At 48.7% G+C, this 17,397-nt stretch overlaps 1 protein-coding gene across 11 annotated transcripts in view; it reads left to right on the forward strand.

The window, feature by feature from the left end:
• The window catches only part of GRIN2B (glutamate ionotropic receptor NMDA type subunit 2B), a 630,348-nt gene extending 618,856 nt beyond the window's left edge, over window positions 1-11,492 (forward strand). For all 11 annotated transcript variants that reach the window (XM_079936840.1, XM_079936832.1, XM_079936835.1 and 8 more), the window contains 4 exons: window positions 1,747-1,907; window positions 3,700-3,887; window positions 6,458-6,696; window positions 9,505-11,492. In XM_079936840.1, coding sequence (XP_079792966.1) covers window positions 1,747-1,907; window positions 3,700-3,887; window positions 6,458-6,696; window positions 9,505-11,412 — 2,496 coding nt within the window. In that variant the 3' untranslated portion in view covers window positions 11,413-11,492. The remainder of the gene's footprint in view (window positions 1-1,746; window positions 1,908-3,699; window positions 3,888-6,457; window positions 6,697-9,504) is intronic.
• The last annotated feature ends 5,905 nt before the right edge of the window (window positions 11,493-17,397 follow it).

Here is a 17,397-nt window from a genome sequence, read left to right on the forward strand (position 1 = left end):
TGTTTTTTTTTTTTCACTTAAAAATCACAACCTGTTTAAAAATAATTAAACAGAAACTCTTAATGGCAAAAAGCACCACGGTAAGTCAGAAAGTAGTGGTCTTTTGATGCGTCTCAGATTACCTAACGAACACCACTGCATGACCTTACTTTTAACTATGGCCAACTTTAAGCAATGAAGATGGCATTTATGGTTCCTGGTGCTGTGATATTTTGTGGTCCATGAAATCCCCATATTCTGAGAAGCTCTTGAGTGTCTCAGGTCAAGGGAGGGAGGAAGGAGAATGGCTTAAAGTCCAGACAGCTCCAAAGCTTCAGAGTACTCCTGAGTTAGATTTTCAAATGTATCTCCACAGTAAATGGTATAGTATTGAAACCAAGTGGACTTCAAATATCTAGATTGTCTTTCCTATACCAAGGCACAGCACATATGACCACACACTCTGGTCACATTCCATCTGATCGTTGCTGTTCTAATAGAATGAGAAACTTAGAAAGTATGAAGTTTACTAGGGAATGCAGAATATAGACATGAATTTAAAATAATATAAGGGGTCTTCTTTGAGCACTTGCTGTGTGCAAGATGCTGTGCCATGCACTTCTTGTACATTGTGTCATTTAACACAACACACAACGATCTTGAAAAGTAGACATTATTGTCTCCTTATTACATATGAGGAAATGATGCACAGAGAACTCCTGTTACTTGCCCCACGTCACACAGTAGCAAGTGGCAGAGCTGCTCTTCAGTCCATATCTGTCTCAATCTAGAGCTTCATGACTACGTCGGAGACTAGCTCTCAGAACTTAGCCAGCTCATTTAGAAAGTAAATGAATTAGTAGTATTAATTATGATCTAAACCAAGAACACAGAGTACTGGTGGGTCACTGTTGGGTAGACTTGATGGAAGGAAGAATTCATAGAAACTGTCCTGAAGAAATTGCTTTGAGTTACATGTTGAGGTGAAGGACATGAATTGGCCCCGGGGAGAAAGGTGAGTTCATGCTGAGGGAACAGACTCTATGAGGCTGTGAAGGTACAAGTGAATGAATTGTGTGTTCAGGAAGCAACATAAAGACTTGCTCATTGCAGGGCAATGGCCAGAAATAAAGCTGATGTCATAGGGGTGAAAATCCAAGAGATTTCACTTTGTGATGCTAAGCCCTGGTAATCCACACTCAGTTCTTAAACACAAGAGGGAACATAATTAAAATTGCATTTGCTTTTACAATTTATCCTACAACTCATGTAGGATAAACATGGGCTTTTAAAGCATCAAGCAAGGTCAAGAGAAAACTTCTTAGCAAAACATATTAGCTATCCAACAAGTGATTTTCAGGAGTATGTTGTAGCTTACCTCACTAAGGTCCTATAGCCTCGATAGCGCAATGAAGGGGCCTGCAAGCAGACTTCACACGATTTTCAGAAATAAAGGTAACCAGCCCACTGCGGTTAAGCTAATAGCACATTTCCATCATCCCTGGTTCTGTGCAGTGTGCATAAATGCGGCACACAAGTGTTACAGATGCAAGTCAAGGGTGGGCAGATAGAAAGCTCTCAACAACGTGGAATAAATTGAGTTGAATTGAAGTTCACTTTCAGATAGCAATTGCTGCTCCTGAGTGAGGGCTAATGTATTTGGTGAACTTTTGTTTGTCCCTTCCATGATAAATCCACTAATGCTAACGTAATATCTCTTCTCATTTTCTGAAGTCCTCATATTATTCTCTCTCTCTCTCTCTCCAGTTCCAGAGACCTAATGACTTCTCACCCCCTTTCCGCTTCGGCACTGTGCCCAACGGCAGCACGGAGAGGAACATTCGCAACAACTATGCGGAAATGCACGCCTACATGGGGAAGTTCAACCAGAGGGGCGTGGACGATGCACTGCTCTCCCTGAAAACAGGGTAAGAACTGCTTCCAAGCTCAGAACCTTGGATACGTTGCTCACGTTTATGAAACATACGTGGAATCAGATGTGCCATGCTTGGTGCCACGCCACGTTAAAGCAAAGCAGGCTGCATTTGCTCTTTGTGGACCTCCGAGTTAAAGTGACAGTGTAATTCAGGCCAGCGCACAGAGGTCCCTGTGCTATTACTCACGTCTATGTATTTTTAATAAACAGTATTCTACTTGCATTAATGTAAACATGAAACAAGAAGGTAATAGATGTAAAAGTCAAAGGGGAGAGTCAAGGCTAAAGTTCACACGTTACACACGAAATAAAGACCTGTTGACCAAAAGGTGAAAATGATGATTTTGGTGTCTTATGGACAGGGAGAAATAAACAATGAAAGGGTAAAAGTTTTTAGACAACACACAGTAAGAATGTGTTAACCGATCTCCAATTCCAACAAAATTGGCATTCTTTGCTCCAGCTCTATAATCTCAGTTCATTCACTAAAAGGAGCTCATGAACTGCAAATAGGTTTGCTTGCATAATCTCAGCCACATTCATTCATTTGGCCTTCAGAAGCCACAGCTGCAGAGTAAGACAGACAATTGACCATGAGAGTTGTTGGAATTTGAAGGTCCTGGGGCCTCGTAGCTGATTTCCTGTGTTGTAGCTTAACTAACAACACTTAGACCTCCTGGTGGCTCTGGTTCTGGAAGAACCACCCAGATGCATGTTTACTTAAATACTGTTAGCCTCTGTCTTATCATTATGAAGTCACGGCAGATTTCAGAAGATGGGATTTGAGTTTGGGGTGGACTAGTCTGGGCAGTCTGGTCCCTGGTACAATCACAGTTGTCAATCAGAACTTTGGCTTTTTGATGGACACTCCTCCTAAAGGTTACTCACAGGCCTTTTGAAAAAATGTTCTGTGTCTTAACATGCCAGAAAGGATTTCTTTTTTCTTAAGGAGGAGTAAAGCTAACTTAACTTGTAAAAGTGAAGAGGATGATGGCTGCCTTTCTTTCTTGCAGACCTCTCTACTACCTATATGAATATATCAATTTCTGCTTCCCCCTTTGATGTGTTTAAATACTGACCTATACCTTCCTGGCCCCGCCCCTAGCTTTATCCCCTTCCCTGTATATTCTTTCCTTGAAAAGCACAGTATGTACAATGCGATTCTCATACGTTTGGGAATCTGAGACCTCTGACTTCTCCTGCATGCTGCATTGGCTTGTGGTTTCACCATTGGCTCTTGACACAAGCTTGTACTGCCACCACCCCAATGGCTCACTTCTCTCCTTGCGCTGCAAAACAGAGTATTGAAACCCTTCTGACTGCAAACAAAGCATTGTCCATCTAGTGCTACACGTCTACCTACACTTACCCCACTCCGGACTGTAACGAACGGAGAAATGAAAAATGGTATAGAAGTCTAACCCATGCTATTTGCTGTTATCATTGTGATGGTTCCTTTTCATTATTTCTGTTATTATTTTTATTGATTCCTTTTTACTCCTTCTCCTTTCAGACACAGCTTATGAGTTGGCTTCAGGCCCAGCTTACATTCTCATCATTCCCAGTGGGAGGGAGAGAACTCCTCCTGTCCACCTGAAATCGCACAAAGAACAGCCTGGGATTTAGGCTTTAGTTTCTGGCTGAGTTCCACCTTGAGCCTTACTTTGAGCCACTTCCCCCCATAGTCTGCTGGAGCCCTACTGCTTCCTATTAATGACCCCAGTGGTAGATTTGTACTAAAATTCCTCCACTGGACTTGCTTTGTTTGTTTCTTTCTCGCACAGGAAACTGGATGCCTTCATCTACGATGCAGCAGTGCTGAACTACATGGCAGGCAGAGACGAAGGCTGCAAGCTGGTGACCATTGGCAGCGGGAAGGTCTTTGCTTCCACTGGTTATGGCATTGCCATCCAAAAGGATTCTGGATGGAAGCGCCAGGTGGACCTTGCTATCCTGCAGCTCTTCGGAGATGGTGAGTTAAAGAAAGGGACAGTGCCTCTTTGGCCTCTCCCGATGGCCAGTCCGAAACATCAACCCTTCTTCCTTCCTCATCCCTCTAACCTCTGCGTTTCCAGAAAAGCATTTCACAGTATACTAGGAGATTTGGAGGGTATATGTTATTCGTTTCCTAATGCTTTGTAGCAAAGTACCACAAACTGAGTGACTTAAACAACAGACATTTGGCTCAAGGTTCTGGAGGCCTGAACCCTAAGATCAAAGTGTCGGCTTTGGTTCCTAATGAGGGACTCGAGGGAGAATCCGCTCCATGCCTCTCCCCTAAGCCATCATGGTTTGCTGGCAATCTACAGCGTTCCTTGGCTTGTAGGCGCATCACCCCTGCTCTACCTTCATGTTCACATGGCTTTCTCCCTGTGTGCATGTTTTCCCTCTGTACGTGTCTATGTCTGATTCCCTCCCTTTTGAAGGATACCAGTTATATTGGATTAGGAGCCCACTGTATCCAGGTGATCTCATCTAACCAGTTACATCTGCAATTACCCTACTTCCAAATAAAGTCACATCTCAAGGTACTGGGAGTTAGGACTTCAACAAAGGAACTGCGGGGGGCAGTGGGGCGTGGTTATACAATCCAACCCAGGGTGAAATTTGGGGGAGAGGATTAGTCAGTCAAGGAGGTGTGTTTCAGGATTGCAGGGTATGATCAAACCCTCAGGGATAAAGTAAGAGGGGCTGGGATCAGAAGTTCCCCAGTCTTCTCACATGTGGCCAGAGCAGTGGATGGGATTTTGGAAAGGTCTCTGCTCTCTCTGGGCCCAGAGAAAGGGCAGAGACATCCACACGTGGGCATCTGCTCATCCTTCCCTCTCCCATCTTGCTTTTCCCTCTGGAAGAGGGAGGAAGCAGGGCCAGGGTCCTCAGAGACAGACACCGGAAGGCACTCACCCCCCAGAGTGATTCTCGCAGCAGACTGAGCAGACAGCTTGTTTTGAGGAAATCTCATCTCCTGTTTCATTACACTCACGCCTTCCGCATCCCTCTTCACTTTATTGTCTAAAGCACCTACTCCTCCTGTTCGTCTCACAGAAGCTAATCCAGTTAATCTACTTGGCCTCACAGGCCATCAACCAAGCGGTTCCCTAAGTTCTGTCTGCAGAATCTTTGCTGTTAGGGATGCGAGAAGAAGCAGAGGAGCATAGGGAGATTGTCAGACTCTGGGTGAAGTCAGTTGTTCCCTAGTTAGGAAAATCATACTTTGATCCAAGAAATGAGTAAAAAGTGATTTGATTAACATTGGAAAGAGGAGGGGGGTTCCAGGTGGAGGGTTACGAGCTATTTTGGTATAAGAGTTTCTGTCATTGTAATGCAGCTGTCACTCAAAGGCAATAACGGGGCCTCCTTCCACGAGGAAGTGCAGCCATAGAGATGATTTGCAGAAGTTGCCAGGGCTTCGGTCAGATTATTCAGACAAGGTTCACATTTTGAACCAAACTGGAACTATTGGAACAGGCAGTTTTCTTCATGAGATTTTCAGATTTTCGCTTCTCTGGAATTAGATGCATTCTCGAGCATATGGTGTCTGTCATTTTCCTTTTGTCTACGATTTCTACCTTTTTAATTCCTAATTCTAATTTCTAATTCCTAGTATCCACCAGGTTATTGTAACCTGGCATGACTTGAATTAATCAAAACTTCCTTAAGCAGCGTTAAAAGGAGGCAGGTCCGAACTGGGTGGTGTCATTTTACTGCAGCTTCCTCCCTTTTACTGTGAACATTTATATTTTCAACAAGAGATCAGGAAGTCTGAGGACCTCTAGGGAATCAATCAATCTCTCTGCCGATATGTCTCTGTCTCTCCTCCCCCCGACCCAATCTGCTTTGCATATATTTTGAGAGCAATTTTCTGAACCACTTGTTCGGTTATGTTGTTCCTCACTGTCTACCACAACAGCAAGAAAAAGTTCAAAGTGCTTTAGTCTGATACTCGGGCCCTCGGCGATCTTGCATCAACCTTTTGTATTCAGCTTCCTTTGCCTACTGTTACTCTGACTCGTTCTGCCTGCCCTTCCCAAATACGCCTTGTGATTTTCTACCTTCCTCCCCTTGATCATGCTATGTCTGCTGCCTGGAGTGCCTTTTTGTGCAATATAAATTAAAATTCACCCATTCACCATGCCCACCTCCAAGTCCTACATCCTCATGAAAACCCACTGGCCACCCATCTGCAAAATCACTCTAATTCAGGCAGCTCTTGTGACCTGCATATAGCTTGTCATACTGATTGTTTATACACCAGTTTACACTGGGTAAGTCATGGGGCACAGAGGTAATGTCTCCTGTCTTTGTGTCACCGGTGGTATCCACATTATCGTTTTCACTGAATACCTAAATACATCGATAAGTTACTACATAACGGTATTTAATAAAATCCTAACTTTCTCTGTTGGTTTTCTTTCTTTATGTCTCCTTCTCTCTTTCTCTTGCATGTTTTCCTCTCCTTTCCCCAACACCCCTCTCGCCCCCTCTCTCTACTCCTGCCCTCTCTCCTCTCTCTGCCTGTTCTCCTTCCCGTCCCGCCGCCAGGGGAGATGGAGGAGCTGGAAGCTCTGTGGCTCACGGGCATCTGCCACAATGAGAAGAACGAGGTCATGAGCAGCCAGCTGGACATTGACAACATGGCGGGCGTCTTCTACATGCTGGGGGCCGCCATGGCTCTCAGCCTCATCACCTTCATTTGCGAACACCTCTTCTATTGGCAGTTCAGGCACTGCTTTATGGGTGTGTGTTCTGGCAAGCCTGGCATGGTCTTCTCCATCAGCAGAGTAAGTGCTTTGATTCAGGTGCTTGGAGCTTGGGAAAGACAGCTCGCTGTGCAGAGCACGGAGAGCCAGGAGGGCACTGACTGCAGCCCGAGGCTGCTAAAGCGAGAAGCCACATCATGTACATTTCCCCGGGGAGTGGGGGGGATGACATCATTTCAAGTGGCTCAAAAAACAGGTGATGCAGTTTTTCCTTCAAGAAACAGATTTCTGTGTGGGGTTTGGGCATTTGGTTCTCAATAAGAACTGGCAGATCTATCAGAATGAAACATTTGGCCTTTTCCCAGATGCCTTTCATCACCATTAGTTAATTCTGCAGAGGTTGGATTAATCATTTAATCCTTTTAAAAAGTCACATTTCTATTTAAATCATGAACTATATCTCTCTTATTCTGACATCCAAAGGTATACTGTTGGTTATTTCACCGTCCTACTCTATGTTTTAACCATGTGTGAGTTTGGGGAGTTAAAGAGCTTAACAGAGCCTTCAGAAATAAGTCCTGACCTGTAAGAAATTTGCATTCCAGAAACTTCCTTAATTGGAGCAAGAGTATAGCTCAAGTCGTTCTTTATTTCGTGCTCTTCTGTGTGTCTAGTCCAGAATGAGATTTTGAACACAGTTTTGAATATGAACAGAGGGTCACAGGGAAGAGCTAAAAAGAAGAAAAAAAAAAGACTTCTTTTGAATTTGTTAATAAAGTTATGGGATTCATTCATGAGAGGTGAACTCAAATGTCCTCTTCAAATAGAGGTCTAGGCTTCAGACATAAATAACCAACTTTGTCTCTAATGGAATTATATGAGAAAATGGAGTACTCATTAAATTGTTGCATCTTCTGATCATTTTCCTGTAGTATTTTAGTTGATAGAGAAAGTGTCCTCTCTGGCTGTGAGTTGCTGCAGGCCATTCAGTTACCTGGGAGCAGGAGGTTGTACTGTGTGGCCCTTCCCAAGACCTCTCCAGAGAGGGGGATGGCAGCAGTGGGGGGAACCTGTAATAGAAATCCCCTTTGTAGCCCCTCGACATAATCAGTGGCTCTGTAGAGGAAAAGTGCATTTTCTCCTGGCCATAATCAAGAAGGGTTAGAAAGGAGGCCTGAGAAGGAAAGTAGAGGAACCTTCTCTTAAAGATCTCTTATCTCACTGCTGCCTCAGGGAAACTGAGGCTTATCATATGCAAATCTTCCTTCTTTCCCATGTAGCTGCCATTCTCCTTTCTTTTTTTTTTTTTTTGTGGTATGCGGGCCTCACTGTTGTGGCCTCTCCCGTTGCGGAGCACAGGCTCCGGACGCGCAGGCTCAGCGGCCATGGCTCAGGGGCCCAGCCGCTCCGCGGCATGTGGGATCCTCCCAGACCGGGGCACGAACCCGTGTCCCCTGCATCGGCAGGCGGACCCTCAACCACTGCGCCACCAGGGAAGCCTTGCCATTCTCTTTTCTAATCTCTCCTCTCGTGCCCCTCCATTGGGACAGCCCCTTTCCAAATTTATCCCCCTAGTTTTAAAGATACAGTTCAAACAACCTCCTCTGCAGAGACCTTCCCTTGCCAGGCAGAAAAGTTCCAAATGTGTCCACCTTTCAAGGCAGGGGGCAAGAGACTGGCAGGAGGTTGGCCTGACTTTAGACTTGAGCCCAAGCCTTTCCCTCTCCTGGACGGTGTTCCTCAGGGCTCTGCACAAGGAGCCGCACACAGGGAGTTCTCAGTCAATACTAATTTGTTAAGATATTCATTATTTATGATCAGAGTAACTGAGTGAGAAACTATAAGGAGGAAACCAGGAGCTAAGGAGAGAATAAAGGAGAGGATTCCACAAGATTCTTTCTTTATTTATTTATTTTCTTGAAGTACAGTTAATTTGCAGTGTTGTGTTAATTTCTGCTGCACAGCGAAGTGATTCAGTTATACATATATAATATACTGTTTTTCATAGTTTTTTTCCATTATGGTTTATCACAGACTACTGAATGTAGTTCCCCGTGCTCTGCAGTAGGACCTTGTTGTTTAATCCATCCTATATATACTAGTTTGCATCTGCTAACCCCAAACTCCCAATCCATCCCTCCCCCACCTCCGTCTCCCCAACAAGGGCATTCTTTATTCGTATTTAGTACTGGGATATCTGTCCCAGGTCCTTCCTGCCCTGGTATAGGGCACAGCAGGAGAAAAATCCCTCTTTGACCCCAGGGCTGCCTGACTGTCTCTGTGAATTTGGTTCACGCTTGGCTCAAGAAGAGAATTGCTCAGTTGTGATTTGGTGACCAAAATCCTAAAAGCTGCTCAAAGTTTGTCAGAGCCGGGAAAGAGTGGCAGTTGTGAGCGCCTGGGCTCTGCCGCACTTTACTGCCAGCCAAGGGTGACCAGCCAGGGCCGAAAAGCCCCAGCATCTGTAGAGCATTGCTACTGATTTCCAGAAGGCTGACAATATTTTTTGCTATCAGTCGATATCATGGCCTCATTTTTAAGACACAAAAACCTCAGCACGGAAAGGAAAATCAATTCGAGTTAGTAGTGGAGTTGAGGCAAGAATGTCCTGTCTTGCAATTCGAATCCATTTGTTCAAGTCACTCGGTGTAGCCGTGTTCCCTCTGGATCACCAGGCCGCCAGCTCGTGGTGCGACTTGCTAAATGCAGGGGGGTAAGGCAGGCAAGCTTCTAGCCATATGTTTCTGTGAGTGTGTAAGACCATCCCTTTCATGTCCGCTCTGACTTTTCTCATCCACTTGGGCAGTCAGTGGTGGGTTGGTTGGGGGGTGCTGTTTATGGTCACTTCCTGCCTCGCCGGAGACCTAACCGGTCCCATCCTCCCTCCAGGGTATCTACAGCTGCATCCACGGGGTGGCCATCGAGGAGCGCCAATCCGTGATGAACTCCCCCACCGCAACCATGAACAACACACACTCCAACATCCTGCGTCTTCTCCGCACGGCCAAGAACATGGCCAACCTGTCCGGCGTGAACGGCTCCCCACAGAGCGCCCTGGACTTCATCCGCCGCGAGTCGTCCGTCTACGACATCTCCGAGCACCGCCGCAGCTTCACGCACTCTGACTGCAAATCCTACAACAACCCGCCCTGCGAGGAGAACCTCTTCAGCGACTACATCAGCGAGGTGGAGAGGACTTTCGGCAACCTGCAGCTGAAGGACAGCAACGCGTACCAGGACCCCCACCACCGGCCGCACAGCATCGGCAGCACCAGCTCCATCGACGGGCTCTATGACTGCGACAACCCGCCCTTCACCACGCAGCCCAGGTCCCTCGGCAAGAAGCCCCTGGACATCGGCCTCCCCTCCTCCAAGCACAGCCAGCTCAGCGACCTGTACGGCAAGTTCTCGTTCAAGAGCGACCGCTACGGCGGCCACGACGACCTGATCCGCTCCGACGTGTCGGACATCTCCACGCATACAGTCACCTACGGCAACATCGAGGGCAACGCGGCCAAGAGGCGGAAGCAGCAGTACAAGGACAGCCTGAAGAAGCGGCCGGCCTCGGCCAAGTCCCGCCGCGAGTTCGACGAGATCGAGCTGGCCTACCGCCGCCGGCCGCCCCGCTCCCCCGACCACAAGCGCTACTTCAGGGACAAGGAGGGGCTGCGGGACTTCTACCTGGACCAGTTCCGCACCAAGGAGACCTCGCCGCACTGGGAGCACGTGGACCTGACCGACATCTACAAGGAGCGCGGCGAGGACTTCAAGCGCGACTCGGTGGGCGGAGGAGGGCCCTGCACCAACCGGTCGCACCTCAAGCACGGGCCGGCTGACAAGCACGGCGGAGTCGGTGGGGTCCCGGCCCCCTGGGAGAAGAACCTGACCAGCGTGGACTGGGAGGAACGCTCCGGGGGCAACTTCTGCCGCAGCTGCCCGTCCAAGCTGCACAACTACTCGAGCGCGGTGCCCGGGCAGAACTCGGGCCGGCAGGCGTGCATCCGCTGCGAGGCGTGCAAGAAGGCCGGCAAGCTGTACGACATCAGCGAGGACAGCTCCCTGCAGGAGCTGGAGCAGCCGGCCGCCCCGGTGGCCGTGCCGTCCAGCGCGCCCGCCGCCAAGTACCCCCAGAGCCCGACCAACTCCAAGGCGCAGAAGAAGACCCGGAACAAGCTGCGGCGCCAGCACTCCTACGACACCTTCGTGGACCTGCAGAAGGAGGAGGCCGCCCTGGCCCCGCGCAGCGTGAGCCTGAAAGACAAGGGCCGCTTCCTGGACGGCAGTCCCTACGCGCACATGTTTGAGATGCCGGCGGGCGAGAGCGCTTTCGGCAACGGCAAGGCGGCGGCGCCGGCCGCGGGACATCACCACCACGGCAACCATGGCAACCCCGGCGGCGGCGGCGGCGGCAGCGGCGGCAGCGGTAGCGGCGGCGGCGGCGGCGGCGGCAGCTACATGCTCAGCAAGTCGCTCTACCCCGACCGGGTCACGCAGAACCCTTTCATCCCCACTTTCGGGGACGACCAGTGCTTGCTCCACGGCAGCAAATCCTACTTCTTCAGGCAGCCCACGGTGGCAGGGGTGCCGAAGGCCAGGCCGGACTTCCGTGCCCTTGTCACCAACAAGCCGGTGGTGTCGGCCCTGCACGGGGCTGTACCAGGCCGTTTCCAGAAAGACATCTGTATAGGGAACCAGTCCAACCCCTGTGTGCCTAACAACAAAAACCCCAGGGCTTTCAATGGCTCCAGCAATGGGCATGTGTATGAGAAACTGTCTAGCATTGAGTCTGATGTCTGAGTGAGGGAAGAGAGAGGCGAAGGTGGGTACGGGAGGGTCGGGGCTGTGGACGTGTGGTGCGCATGTCACAGAGGGTGACGGGGGTGAACTTGGTTCCCATTTGCTCCTTTCTTGTCGTTTTCATTTATTTATGGGATCCTGGAGTTCTGATTCCTTCTGAGGGCGACCCTGGTGACCAGAACCATCTCTGCTCCCTTTCCAGTCCCCTCCTCCTTCCCGGTCTGTCCATCCTTCCAGTTCCCAGTTCCCGCGAGAGGATACGGTGGGCTCGCTCAGCCGGCGAGGGCGGAGTGGTTGAAGGAAGTGGCCCCACACGAGCTTCCTCCTAGCGTGGAAGGACTCTTTGCCACGCACTTCGAGGGAAGCACGGAGAAGCGGGAGGAGGCCGCGGGAGCGCAGGATAGCTCTCCCCGAACTGACCTTTACGTTTAGGTGAGGAAGCACAGCGCCCCAATAAGCGCCTTTAGCATTACTGCCTGTGAATGAACAGAGGCTTTTGCTAAATTCTTGTTGCTTAGATGGCGTGTGTTTGGGGATCGTGCGCCAGGCAGAGGGTGGGAAGCCACGTGTGTTTCTATATAAGCCAAAAAAAAAAAAAAAGTTTGCTTCAATTCCATGAGACTTAGCTGGTAGTGAACTGGAATGAAAGGTCATTGACGGATGATGGAAAGTACATCAGAGCAGTGTTTCATGGTGCATTAGGGGCGAGGAAGGAGGGACTGCGTGTGCATGTGTGTCTATATACACTTGCACACGTGTTGTCTGTACACGCCTGTCATCAGGCCTTTTCATGCGGAGAAGGCAACCTTGCCTCATGATGTTGTTTCTTTCAACAAGCACCGGGGCTTGTTTTGGCTTATATACAAACAGAGACGGGCCTGTGTTACCTGAATTTTGGCTGTCTCTCCCCTTGACCCTTCCCAAATGAAGAGAATGGAAGTTCTTGACGGAGAAGTTCCTGTGGTCTAGACAAAAACGTGGGTGAACAGTCCTACAAGGGCAACGTACAAAAATAATTCCTCCGTGGTTGCCAATACATTCCACCAGTTTTGGCCAAGAACTTTCCAGGAAGGCTAAAGGGAAGTAGAAGCAGCCAGGATTCTTTTGGCCCGTACCTGAGGGCAGAAGATTGTACAAAGCTCGTCTGAGCTTTTTGGACCCTCCTCTGGCCAGTTTGTGGGGAGGAGCTAAGTAAGGCTTTGAAGGACAGGGGGGTCATTTGTGGTCGGGTAAGTGAGAGAGGGGGATGTTTTCAATGCTTTGATCCCTTCTTACTTAACCTGGAGCTAGGAGAGCAGGCTTGTTACCCCCCTGAATTGGCCACAACCGATACGGAACAGCCAGTGAAGAGGCACGAGTTTGCTCCACGAGTACAGCTCGGGAAACAGTGGAGGGAAGGGAAGAGGTTCGGAAGCGGGGACGGGAGGCGAGAAGGGACTCCCCCGCTACCCCATTGGGTCTGGCTCCCTGAGGATGTGACGCTGAACCCAGTGTGGACACTCTCTGTAGAAACCCCTCCACCTTCCTGCAACACCTCCTTCCCCTCCCAGATAAAGAATAAAGAATAATATATATATAGATAGATAGATGAGGGCACTGGCAGATGTGATACCCCCTTCACTCAGAGTTGGAAACTTGAGAAGGGAAACGAATACTTGTCACTGCCAGGCCTGAAACTTGGGGTAGGCGTGTTCCGTGGGTCAGTTCCACTGTCCTGCCATCGTCCCCTTACCCAGGGTGGCAGCCAAAGAGCCAGGTCCGTTTGGAGGCTTGGCTGCAGGGTCTCCGTGTCGCACACAGGACACATAAACCAGAAAGGTGCTCATCCTCCTCTGGAAGGAAGCTGCCATGTCTCTTCAGGTCCCACCCGCCCCGACTCACCGCCCTTCCTCACCCCCCAGCCCTTGACTGCCGCCCCCGCTCTCCTCCTTGATTCTTACCTCAGTATCTTTCATTTTCAAGCCAACCGAAGGCCTTGTAAAGCTTTGTTTTCTTTCTAAAACAAACCTGGGGGCAAGGGGCTGAACCTCTCACAGATTTGGAGAGAGGAGCACGGAGTGCTTTACCTTAGATTCAAGGAAGGACCTTGGAGAGAGAGGACAGAGGGCGTGAGACATCTCCAGGAGGAAGAAGGCGAAGGGCCGTCAAGCATTCTTTGCCCCGACTCTGTCCCAGGTCAGGGGCTCGTCCCTCACTCTTCCTCTTACCTCATCCCTTTCAAATAAAAAGAAACCAAACCAACTAACCTAGCGAACAGCAATCTAGAACAAAGGGGGCTCTGGCGTCTCCGCTGGTGACAGAAATCAAGATGGTGTTTATTTCATATGTAAATATTTTGTTTTCTAATTAATTTTGTATAGATAAAGTGTTCTCTCGTGAGTATTCAGGGTGTTGGCCGGAGGGAGCGGGGTCGGGATGGGAATGAAGGGGGAAGAAGTGTTTTGTTACGGGCTTTCGTTTTCCATTTCGGGGGAATTGTTTTGTATGGCTTTCGCTTCGGGGTGTCCGGAGAACAGTGAAGGGGAATGGAGGCCGCCGTGGTGACTAAGCCAGGGAAGGGCTGCGTGTTCCACCTCCCACCTCACCAGTCTTCTCGTTGGCCTGCGAGAAGTAGTCATGCCTGTCGGCCTGGGCAAACCGCAGGCCCAGCTCCTATCTTCCAGGGAGACCGTAGATCACCAGCATCTGTGCAAAGTCAAGCTGGTGGCGTCATATCTTCCCTGTCGGCACCGAGGGTGGGAAAGATTCCCCAAAGGGCTTAAACCAGAATTGAGGTCAAATCAACCGTAAGCTGAGCTTCAGGAGACTCAGTCTTAAGAAATCTCCCCACAGCCCCCTCTCATGTTTAACAAGCACCTCAGTCACTCGGACTCTTTTCTTCCTACTACCTGGGCTCCAGCCCTCTCCGCGACCCCCTCCATTCCTCTGCAAGCACGCCCAGAAACTTCCCACGAGGTCTCCTTTCTTGAAGCACGTGCTATCTGGTTACAGGGAGGTAGCCCTGGATGCGTGTCTTACAAATGAGCGTGCTTTTCCAGAAAGGCTTACCGGCTCTACTCAAAGCTCAGCGGCCAGAGGGTTCTCTTAGGAAGGTCTCGGAAGTTGGGTTTAGCGGTAGAAGGGTGAGCACAGGAGGGACAGCGCCAGTAGTGACTTTATATTCGCCTTGTCCTTGCTTCTGCTGTCAGGAAGGTGCTATTTGCCTCGAGCCAGGTATTCAGAACCCGACCTGGGGTTAACCAGACAAGTAGAATTTCTTTCACTGGACCCTTGCCTTTGTGAAGGGTGGCAGCCTCTCTCTCTCTTTACCACCAGATGACATTTCCAAATCCATTTAGCTGAGATATTACATTACATCTTTTGTCCTATCCTGCCATCATCAAGAGCTGTCAGCTGGGTAATTCCATTTCTCTAAACCCCTCTTTGGCCCCTGTTGGTCACTTCTCTTCAACTGAATGTATGAATTGAGACCAAATAAGATATTCATGGCCTGCTCAAGAAAGCTTAAAGAAAGGAAGGCTGAGCCAGGCCAAGTTCTAGATGTTAACTTCATTGCAAAAGAAGAAGCCAGGAAAAATGCATGAGGATGAATGCAGCTCTCAGCCCCATCTCTTCCACAGATGGGTCTGGACAAAGACACAGTCTGTCCAAACTGTGACGTTCCACAGACACCCTTGGGAGCGCTAATGGTTCTGACTTTCTTCGGAGTCCGTGCTTTCTATCTTTCGTGTCCTCTAATCATTCCCTTCCACTGTGGAAGTGAGTCGCTGGGTGTGGTCCTATATCACTCCTTTCGGTGGCCATGCTTAAATCTCAGCATTTCTACCAACTTCAGGTAATCTGACCCTTGAACTTGCCTGAGTCAAGAGTGTGCATGTACAGTGGATCTTGTAATTTCAAAGTATGTCACTGTGTTTCGTCAGCCAGAACGTGGGAAACGGCCTTGGTACGGATTCCCCTCTGCTGGCCACAGCCATATTGTGACTGAGGGAGAAAAAAATCCCAAATGATTCCATTCAATGTCGGTGGTGTCAGTCGTGCCAAAACGCATGTGTAATGTGATAAAATAGGAGTCGTCTAGAAAATTAAGGGAATATCACCCGCCCAGTCTTCCATGGCCATCAGAAGTTGCCCAAGGGTGAATTCTCTGCATGGGAGGTGAAGAAACTGTGTTACCAAAACGCAGCGTGCTGGTCACCTGCACATCTCATTTAAGAACTAGGGTTTCTTGGTGTTTTTTTGTTTGTTGTTTGTTTTTTGGTTTGGTTTTTACTTAGTTCAAGGTTTAGGGACAGCATAACCAGATTGTCTGGGCAATAACCTTTGGAAAAAGCTATTCCAGAACTCACTTTATTCTTTTAATTCCCATCTCTTTAAAAAAGCCCTGTCACTGCTTGACAGCCTGTGTGTGTCTGTGTGGTGTGTTAGGAATGATTCAGATGTGTGCATAAATGATGCAGCTGCAGTGCTGTGGACGAACGCATTAGGCATTTCTAGATATTGTGGCCATACCTTCTGTGCTCTCTGAGCCCAAAGCCATACAAGCAATGTGTGCTCAGTAGACTCTGCCAGGTACTCTGGTGGAGTGTTTCATTCTTGAGTGTCAAGAGATTCTCCTTCCTGTCTAAGGAACTCTGTATGGGTGAGAAGCAGCTCAAGGTAGACAGTTACCCTGGAATGGGTCTGGACTTAAAAATGGCATATGGTCCATGGTGTGGCTTCAGAGATCCTGAGAAGACCTTTCCTTTTCATTCCCCACCCCACTCCAACTACTGGCTTCCCACACAGAACTATTCCTTTAGCCCCGAGCTGCTCATCTGTCATTTAAATGAAAGTCATCCCCGGAAGGGTGCCGTATTCAGCCATATTAGAAGCTTAGACGTTGAAACACCTAGCTTACGTTAGGGTTCTCATTTCTTTTCCTGGAAATAAAGTAACGGTACAGGAGGAGAGGGAGAGCACAAAGAATGCTAAGGGTGACAGAGGAGGGGGGAAAGACACAGGTTCTAGAGTATAAAGACGTTCAAAATCTCATCCTTCTCCTGCTTTTATGAAGGCTCGTGTGACACAGGACTAGGACTCCCAGCTGGGAATTATTTTCAATAAGCAGCCATATGAGTGTGTAGTTTATGAATTTCTAACATCTGTACCTTGTAGGACGGGTTAAGGGCTTTGGCTCCTTCTGTAGAAAATGGAACACTGATGTTTCTCCTCTGGTACAAGTTACTGAGTAGACAACTGGAAAGATCAAATTATGATAATAAAAAGTTACTGTCATTGTCTGTCCTCTGTCCCAGTTCAATTAATCTTCCAGTGTAGCTGGGTCGTTCTATGTTCTCCACTTCCCCACCTCCATAGGGGGTCTCGGGTGATCCCAACACACACTAACGGAAGCTACTGGACTACCAGGTACCACTTAACTGGTGGGCAGTTCTTTTTTAGACCTACCAGGTATTTGGGACAACACTAAAATGTAGATTCGGCAGTCTGAGAACTTCTAATCATAGTTTAGTTCTAGGATTCCATTCTAGTTTGGATCTAGGATTCCATTCTAGTTTGGGGGTTCCAGTACCGTATAAAATCCCAAGAGATCTTCATATATCCCCCCTCCATCCCGTTCCAACCACACAGACTCAATCACCACGCAGGGCTGCTGTGGGTCCTCTGACTTAAAGCATAGAAACCTATCTATTCTCACGGCAAAGAATGCCCCCAAAAACCTCAAGTGAAAATCAGTGCTCTTTCCGTGTCCTGGAGAGATTAATTAAGTTTGGGGCTTCTAATTTACAATGCCGAAGCAAGGAAAAAGGAGAGAGAGTGACGGGTTCGGATAGCAGTACTGGGAATAAGTGGGCAGAGTTAGAAATCATCCAGGTTTCTCTGCCAGTGTGTCCATTTGCATCCACCTCCGAGCCCATCGCAGTGAGTTTCTGGCTGTGTTCTGTGCTTTACAGCAGAATTGCTGGTGTGATTCTGAGGGTGAGG

This window comes from Stenella coeruleoalba, assembly GCF_951394435.1.
Source record: "Stenella coeruleoalba genome assembly, chromosome: 11".
Lineage (NCBI taxonomy): Eukaryota > Metazoa > Chordata > Mammalia > Artiodactyla > Delphinidae > Stenella > Stenella coeruleoalba.